Source organism: Herpailurus yagouaroundi, unplaced genomic scaffold (assembly GCF_014898765.1).
Source record: "Herpailurus yagouaroundi ecotype Mexico unplaced genomic scaffold, PumYag 355, whole genome shotgun sequence".
Lineage (NCBI taxonomy): Eukaryota > Metazoa > Chordata > Mammalia > Carnivora > Felidae > Herpailurus > Herpailurus yagouaroundi.
Window position 1 is genome coordinate 1426735 of NW_024412572.1, and position 9099 is coordinate 1435833.

Below are 9099 nucleotides of genomic sequence, written 5' to 3' on the forward strand. Positions count from 1 at the left end.
GGGGAGATGGGAGAGGGCTGTAGAGTCGAGGTGAGAACTTCAAGAGTTGGGGTCAGGTCTTTGAGACTGGATATTCGGGACAGATGTCCCCTTATCCTCGTGAGTCAGAATCCCCACCGGGCCCCATGGGCTTCCTACTCCTGTTCTGACACAGCCAACTCCACCACGTCCCAGAGCCTGTATCCCCTCCTCCTACCCACTGTTGCTAAATTTACACCCTCATCTGTCCTCTTCCTGTCGGATGTGGGTATTTTAAGGGAGTGACAGCGTGGGGCCGCAGGAGAAGCAGTGATGGCAGCGCGGTGAAAATAAGCGTGCCAGCTCCTCCTCTCTGTCTGTCAGATGAACCTGCCCACCAGGGACTCGCCCATCTCCCTCCGCACCTAGCCCCCTGCCTCCTGCTCTGACTCTCTCCCAGGAGAGAGCTCACCGTGAGCCCTCAGCAGGGCACTGGGTGAGGAGAGGACCCCAGGAGGTGGAGACCAGGAAAGCGGTACCCACAGTACCACAGAGGAACATAATGGACACAAACTCACCTCGGTCCAGGCTCACGGACACCTCCACCAAACACCCCCAGGGTCTGAGGGACACGCGATCAACACACAGCCCAGAGGATCCCTGAGGTGTGATAAGTCTGGGGGATCTGGGGGATACGCTTTAAGGAGTGCCCAGCACGGAGATTAAAATCTGAAGGGAATAGGAGATCTTCCATAGCTCCTAGAAGACCGGCAGCAAACTCGTCATCCTTGACCTACCCCAACAAAGCCCACGGGGGTGGGGGCTGGTGGGTGGGGAAACGGAGGCCTCCAAATTGGTGCTGATTAGTGCATCCTCCCGAAGGTTGCGGCGACGCCTGAAGTGGCCAGCGTGCCGTGTTTAAATACCACCAATGTGTCTGTGTCCACCTGCCTGGAAGGCACAGGTGAGTTTTCAGGTGTCTGGTCTGGTAACAGGAAGAAGGGCACATGCCACCTATTCTTGAACTAGCGGTACCATATCTGCTTCTACAGCGTGGCTTTTCCCAAGGGCATAGCTTTTCATCACACGCCTCTTAGGAAGCTAATCAATTTACACTGTGGAGAGTGAACTTAAGGGGAAAACAGCCTTCCAATGCAGAAGGAAAGATCTGAGTTAGGCCAAAGGAGATGTGTTTGCTGTTTCTAATTAAGTTGAGAAGAGGCAAATTGGAAACCCTGTCCAAGGCCTGGCATCCTGAGGCTTTGCCAGCTGCTGTGAGGGAGGTTAGGGAACATCCTTCCAGGAGAACTTGAGCAACAAAATAAAAACCCATGTGGACCCCTGCCTGGTGCCCTTTGTCTACATGGTTGGAGGTGGCATTTTGCCTCACTCCTGATTCCTACTGTGTGTGTGTGTGTGTGTGTGTGTGTGTGTGTAATGGAGAGCGAGGAGGAGAGAGACAAAGAAACAGAGACAGAGAGACTGAGAGAGGGAAGGCAGGCCAGCAAGCAAGAGCAGCAGTTTGGGGCATGTGATGGCATAAGGAGTTCAAGGTCTTCTCCAGGCCTCCAGGCTCCTACTTATACGCTCAGCCTGCCATGACACGTCTACCTGCCCAATTGTCAAACAGGGAGATAATGGTCAGCAAAGGCTGAGGTCTATGGTATCAGACGTTGAGGGTAAAAAGGAGAGGAAAGCTTACACCTATAGGACATGGTGGTCAGTGGTTCTGATTCTGGAGGGAGTCTCCAGGAAACGAGTGCAGAATGATACATTTGGGCAGGTGTTAGGAGCAAGACTTCGTGCTGCCACGTGCTTTCCATGCTGCGCATGTATGCACATCAAGCGGGGGACGGAGTGCACAACAAGGCGGCCCTCTCCTCCCCCTGCTCCCTGGGGCCAGGACTTGAACAAGAGGTCAACACAGACCCCCAAATCACCAGTCTCAGCCACACGGTAGGGGGTCCAAGGGCAAACCCAAGAAAAATGGGATCTACTTGGCTTTCACTCCACTGCATGGAAAGCTGCAGCCCCTGAGACTAGGGCTGGGTGAAGACTGGAAGGGATGGTAAGAGGGAGGAGAAGGAGGTAATTCACTGAAATTCAAGACCACAGGCTAAACACTCTCTCTTGCACCCCTTTGAGAACAAGGCTCTCCGATGTCTGAAGGCTCTACCTTTGGAGCCATCGCCTGAGCCTCTGAGGGTCTGCAGGCTGAACAGGTAGCGCTGCCTCCCACTTGGTATTGCTCCAGACACGGAAACATCAGCTTGGCATCTGGGAGGGCCCCGCTATAGACAGGCTGCTGCAGGGCACCTGCTAGGTCCTCTGTGCACTGATGCCCCAGGCCAGACGCTCCCAGAACCCCTCTCCCCCAGCTAATAAAGTCTTCTCTCAGCCTGAGAGCCACACACATCACCTCGCACATTATTTATGGAGCTCCTACCCCGTGCCAGGCACTATGCGAGTTGCTGGGGACACAGCAGACCCAGTGGTGGAGACAGATATCTGCCACAGCCCAGGAGGGAGTGCTGTGATGGAGGCGTGAATAAGGGGCACCAGAGCACAGACTTCCTGGAAGAGGCAATATCCCAACTGAGTCTTCAGGGATACGTGGAAGACCACTAGGCACACCGAGGGAAAGGGCGTGCCAGGCGCGGGGGGAACAGTACATGCAAAGACATGGAGGCAAAGGAAGAGCGGGGTGAGTTTGGAGCAGCCCCAGTGGTTTGTGCAACTGGAGCCCAGGTACATGGGGGTGGTGGAGGCAGAGAGGGCCAGGGAGGGAGGCGGGGCCTGACCCACTGGGTTAGGGAGCCTCCCAAGGTATCAGGACTTAACCCTGGCGGTGACGGGGAGGTTGGGACGGCTGTAAAAAGCAGAGTGGCGCGACCAGAGTTGCACTTTAGAAAGGTGACTCGGGCCCAGAGTTGGGCTGGACTAGAGCAAGACACCCCGGGCAAGAACAGGTAGGAGGCAGGTAGAAGGGTCTGGCAACAGATCAGCAACAGGTGTATCTTGAAGAAGTATCAACTGAGGCAGCAGCGGCAGTAGGGGGAAGAGAAAGAAAGACGTATCTGAGAGATGTTAAGGGGTAAAAAGGACAGGGTCTACTCACCGCTTGGACATGAGGTTAAGGGTGAGGGAGAAAGACTGCCTCCCAAGATTCTGGCTTAGGTAACCTCACGAAAGGGCAAAGGGACAGGTAACAGGTACTAGAGCAGAATTTGGGCAAAGATTGGCTTCGAGGCACAGGCTGCCTGGGCAGAGGCACCAGTATGTAGCTGTGACCGGGGGTGGGGAAAGAGGTCTGGGTGGGAGACATAAATGGGGACGCATCGGCACAGAGCTGCTAGACGAAGCCACGGGCCAGGACAGGGCACCTGGCAGAAGTAACACCGGGTCCTGGATGGAGCCTGGGAAGGGCCAGTGAGCTTCCCCTTCACCCCACCTGTGTGAACGAGAACCGTGGAGAACCACTGATGGTCGGAGCCCCCTCTTCAACAGAAAGGGGTTAAGACGTGGATCCCTGGTCTTTCCTGTGACGGGGAAGGCACCAGAAGGATGCTCCCTCTACAGTTGCCTCTTCTGAAATGAGCTTGTCTTGGTACTGCCCCCGACTATGTGGGGAAGATGAACCAAAGCTCGTTCTCTTGCTACAAATAGCAGGGTTTCCTGCCCTCTTGCCCTGGACCCTGGGGCTAGAAGCTACAGGCAGAATGTCCAAGAGATGGGGAGGGACTGACGGTGTCTCCTGCAAGGCCCAGACATCTGTGGCATCCTCTGAACTGTCCGTGCTTTTCTAGGCGGTGCTGAAGGAAGAAGGCAGTGGGCACCATAGCCGCACATACCCGGTGGCCTGGCCTTCTGGGGATTTATCTGGGGGGGGGGGGTGTTGCTTTGATGGCCCTGCCCCCTCACTTCAGCCCTGCTCAGACCCCAAATGGACCCTGAGACCTGAGCTCCTACCACCTCCGTAGCACCCACACAGGATCAGGCAGGCAGGAGGCAGCTCACGGAGCTTTTTCTGGTTGTTTTATTTGAAAACCCTAGGGTGCATCCCCTCCCTCACCACGCCCATCCCCCTCCCCCCTCTCCCCCCTCCCAGGACATGACGATGCCACACACACACACACACAAGGCCGTGAGCTGCACACAGAACACGGGGGCTGCGCTCACAGCAACATGAAAAAATATACATTATATATAATACACCTGGGGCCCCCGCTCCCCCTGCCATCCCCACAACCCAGCCTCAACCAGGTCATGTAGGAAGGGGCAGGGGCTGCAGGCCCTCAGGCAAGGAGAAGAGGGGAAAGAGGACAGAAAAGGAAGGAGAGCGGGCAAGGTGAAGAAGCAGGGATCCCCAGAATGAAGTGGAAAGAGAGGGAGGAGAGGACGGAAGCTTCCTCCCAGCTGCGGAAGCCCTGGGGAAGACAGGCCTCCGTGGACAGGAGAGTAGGGAAGGGTCCCCCCTTCAATTCCACCCGGGCCCCTGCCACTGCTAGTGACCCCCACTCCATGCAGGGTGCGCCTGGTGGGGGAGAGACAGAGACATGGGCGAGCTAAGGGGCCACTGCCGGGGGGGCAGAGAAGGCAGCCAAAGTCTCCCAGGGAACAGGAGCCCAGAGGCACAGGAGGGAGGTGGGCTGGGGGCCGGGGGGGGGGGGAGGCAGACCCCAGCACGGCCCACTGGGATTTGGGGATTAAAGGAAGACTCGTTCCAAAGAGCTCTCTCCCTCTTGGTCTCTTCTCTCAGAAGGTCCTTCTCTCTTTTCTGGGGGTGTCTCTGTCTCACCAGGGCAGAAATCTCTCTCTGTTCGGGGAAGGGTGCAGCATCAGTAGCGGTGTGGAGGGGTCTCAATGATGTGTCTCTCGTTGCTGCTGGGGGAGTCGGCTGCCTCCGAGTCGCTGCTGTCCTCGTCCTCCTGCTGGCCACCGGCAGCCCCCGCCACACAGGCCTGCCGATTCTGGTAGGACTGGATGAGGCAGCAGCAGAGAGCACAGGGCTCAATGGTCTGCACGCACCCCAGAGCCTCTCCTTTGGGGGCCATGCTCCCCTCAGGCCCCCTGCCCCACCCCCGACCTCCCTTTTAACCTTTCTCCTTCCCACTCATGGCAGCTCTGCCCGGAGCCTTTTTCCCCAGGGCCTGGCCACTCTGTGCTCCAGCTGAATCTGGACTCTAGGCTTCCCCCCTTCCCACTGCCACTCACCTCCATGGGGTTCACGATAATGGTGAGTGCCGAGTCATCCCAGAAGAGGTCAGGGTCTTTGGGGTCACTGGAGGCCTCTGGAGGCCCGCCAGCCCCTGAGACACGGCGGTGAAGGGAGTGGATACGCACGAGGCCCAGGATGACCATGAGCACCAGGAACCCCACACACACCACAATGATGAGAGTCGCTGCGCTGGGGACCACTGTAGGGAGAGTAAATGGACTTGGCACCGCGGGGCGGGGGGGGGGGGGGGGGGGTGGAGGGAGACGGGAGAAGAGGGAGTCCTGAAATAAGAGAAGAAGGATGGCAGCGCCTGGGTGGCTCAGTCGGTTAAGCATCCGAGTCTTGATTTCGGCTCAGGCCACCATCTCGCAGTCTGTGAGACGGAGCCCCGAGGCAGGCGCTGCACTGACAGCGTGGAGCCTGCCTGGGATTCTCTCTCTCCCTCTCTCTCTCTCCCTGCTCACATGCCCCTGCCCCTCCCCTGCGAGCATGCGCTCTCTCTTTAAATGTTCAATAAACATTATTATAAAAATAAATAAATGTTCAATAAACATTTCAAAAGAGAGAGAGAGAGAGAGAGAGAGAGGACAGGATGGTCCCAAAGCGGGGAGTGCCCTGTACAAGCTAGAGGAGAAAGAGACCCCTATTGAGAAGAACAGGACACAGGGAGGGAAGGGTGCTGAAGGGCCGCTTAAGGCCAAAGGGACAGAGAGGCAGAGGGAGGGAGGTATGCAAAGGGGGGCACGGGCAGGGGGAGAAGAGCTCCTGGCCCAACGCTATCAGAACAGCCCTGTTCTCAGCAGGCAGAGGGCCAGGTTGGAGCTCGAGCCCAGTGGGGGAAGGTGAAAGGCGCCACATAGGCTCAACGGTGTAATCGGAGAGAACGCCCTCCCGCATCTTGAGAAACAGGCCCCAAGCTGGCCTGGCAGCCAGGAGAAGCTGCTGGCACCCAAGGCTGGCGGGACACGTCCAAGGGGCCGGGAGCAGCCCCTTCACTCACCCACCTGAACCGCACTCATTCCTGTTCTGTGACTCCTCCCTTCTTCTCTCGGGCCTGGGCCTCCTGGGCACCTGGGGCTTCTGCTCCTCCCGAATCTCCCCCTGAGGATTACCTACCTCCCCCTCGGCCCTGTCATGCCTCTGGCCCCTCGGCCTCACTTTGATGCCTAGGCTCAGGGGAGCGAGGACCCTGAAGGGCAGTGAGACAGAGAAAGGCGCGTGCACTCTCACGCGGACCGTGGAGCTGATGGCGGCAAAGCAGACGTGCATGCACCAGCACGTGCCCAGGAGGACCGCACAGGCACACAGCTGAACAAGGACGGCCACCCCCTTCACCCGAGCCAGGACTCTGCCGGTCTGCACACCTGCCCGCACCAGCAGCCTGGCGGCCTGCTCACACAGCAGGAGCAAAGGGCTGCGTCCGAGGGCCTCCAGCAAGGCACGGCAGAACCATATGTGCAGCGTCACCCAGCTCCCCGCCAGCTGGGCACACCAGGCGACCCCCTGAAGGAAGATGTAAACGCCACAGATGTGCGCCGTGAGGGCCGCGGAGCCAGCAGCCGTGAGCACAGGGCGGGCCACCTCCCGCACACACGCACACAGCGCTCGGAGAAGCATGGGCACGCAGAGCAGGAGAGCCCGCAGCCCCCGGGACAGCAAGTGGAGGCAGAGACCCCGCACACGTGTCCCCAGGCTGAGGGCCCGCGTAGGCAGCTGGGTCGCTGCACCCCACATGGGTGCACACCCCTGCTCACTGTTTGCGCCCACAGCGGCTCTCCCAGCCACAGAGGCCCCGTGAGGCCCCGAATCTGGAGAGTCCCGTTGCTAAGGGGTGATTACCCGTGTAATCACACTGTTCCAGCCCATACATCTACCTCCCAGTTCCCGATTTACCCACAGCCTTTGAGACACGTTGAGAGACAGAGCGGAACGCAAAGAAGCCAAGAGCACAGGAGCCACACACACACCCTGTCCCCCACACGCCACTCCTCCCCGGCAAGCGGCACAGCAGGCTGTCACAAGCTCCGGGGCCAACCAGGTATGTGCAGAAGGCCCTGCCTGAGCAGGCACACTAGCTCACACCTCCCTGAGGCCACCCTGACGGCTCCCTGCCAAGTTGGTCCCTATCCTGACCCAACCCATAGCTTGCCTGTGGCCGCTCGCCAAGGAGAGCCAATCCTGTTTGGCAGGGCAGGCAGGCTCCCTGGGCACGGGCTCTAGGGCAGAGATGGGCCTGGCTGGATCAGCACTTCTCAACTGCCTGGGGATGGGGGAGGAGGGAAGAAGGGGACAGAGGTGCTTTTCCCGACCCTCTGCAGGAAATGGTCCCTCCCAGGTCCCCGTGTCAGTGGGCAAGATCCAGGAACAGTGACCCTGCCAGCAGGTGGCCCCTGTAGCTAAGCTCAGGCTCTAGAAGGAATGGAGACCCGCCCCTCCACACCTCCGAGTGGAGGCCGCAGCAGGTGAACCTACTCTAGGAGCACACTGATGATGACAGGCCAAAGTTTCTGGTTTGTGCCTTGATCAAATGCATTTGTTCTTCTGAGCCCCCAGCCTGGTGAAGGAAATGGCAAGTCGATTGCCAGGAATAAGAAATGACCACGGGAAAGACAAAATGCAGACACTGTTATCTGCAGGCAAACAAGTAGAGTTAATTAGTTTAAAATGAGGCTGGAAGCCAGCGAGATGGCAGGATTTTTCAATTAGCCACAAACAAAAATCAAGAGTTTAAAAAAGCGCAATCAGCCTCGCTTGCTGCATGAGACCCGAGCAGGTGACTGTGGCCTTGAATGACTGGCACCGCCGACATGAAGGGGTGTTTTATCAAACGGCCCTTGTGCAACTTCTGCTTTCAGGTGGGTGTGAGGACACAGTTAAAGCCCCATCCACACTCCTGCATGGTGCCCCCTTTATGAAGACCCTGGGGAGAAACTTCTTTCCGCTCTCAGTCCCAGGGCTTCTCTTGAAATACTGGTTGGCTCTCATCACATGACTCTCCTAACTGCTCAGGTTTCCTTTTGCTTAAACTGCAAGGAAGCTCAGAGCCAACATGCTGGCCCATTCTACCATTCTAGCAACTCTCAGAGTATGTCTTTTATGAACTGACTTTATTCCCCTCCTACATCTTATTCTTCTTTCAGAATCGTCCTTCCCTCCCCACTCCCGAGTTCATTTTCTATGCCTACTCTATTTCATTGTAGGTCTGTCTGAAAAGCTTCAGGTACTTGTAAGGAACGGAGTAGGGAAACGGTTCCCAAACTTTGCTGCACGTTGGAAGCACTTGGGGATCTTTAAAAACCATCGACGCCTGCCTGGAGCGCCTGGGTAGCTCAGTCAGTTGAGCGTCCAATTTCGGCTCAGGTCATGATCTCACGGTGCCTAAGTTCAAGTCCCACATCAGGCTGGCTGCTGTTAGCACAGAGCCCTCTTCGGATTCTCTGTCCCCCTCTCTCTCTACCCCTCCTCCATTTGCACTCTTTCAAAAATAAATAAACATTAAAAAAAAAGGAAAGAACTGGAAAAAGAGCTAGGAAATTATGGGGGGGGGGGAAGCTGGCCCCAAGGGTCTATTTAACAAACAGGGTTACTTTGCTCACAGGTCTCTAAAAATTGTATGAAGTTTCTATGAACCTTTGCAACTTGATTACGCATTATGCTCCCCTCTTCACCCCTACTTCCCTACTCCCTATACCCCTACCCCCATCTGCTTTCCTATAGTGAGTAAATACTTAAAAAGGCCTCTCTTTTCAGAGAGAGGAAGGAAAAAGGGAGCCAGCCCCAGGGAAAAGGGAACACAAGAGACTCTGTAGTGGTGGCCACCACTTAAGGGGAGGAAGCCAGATGGAATCCCTGGGGATACCAGGGAGCTAGCCTCAGTCAAAAAAGCCCTAGGAAGCCCTCAGGAGCCCGCCCTCCCCCCCCCC

General features: G+C 57.1%; 1 protein-coding gene across 1 annotated transcript in view; it reads right to left on the reverse strand.

Moving 5' to 3' along the window:
* Positions 1-4128: 4128 nt before the first annotated feature.
* CLSTN3 (calsyntenin 3) overlaps positions 4129-9099 on the reverse strand; it is a 27892-nt gene continuing 22921 nt past the window's right edge. The window contains exons 17-18 of the mRNA XM_040462984.1: positions 5173-5375; positions 4129-4937 (exon numbers count right to left, since the gene is read on the reverse strand). Coding sequence (XP_040318918.1) covers positions 4797-4937; positions 5173-5375 — 344 coding nt within the window. The 3' untranslated portion in view covers positions 4129-4796. The remainder of the gene's footprint in view (positions 4938-5172; positions 5376-9099) is intronic.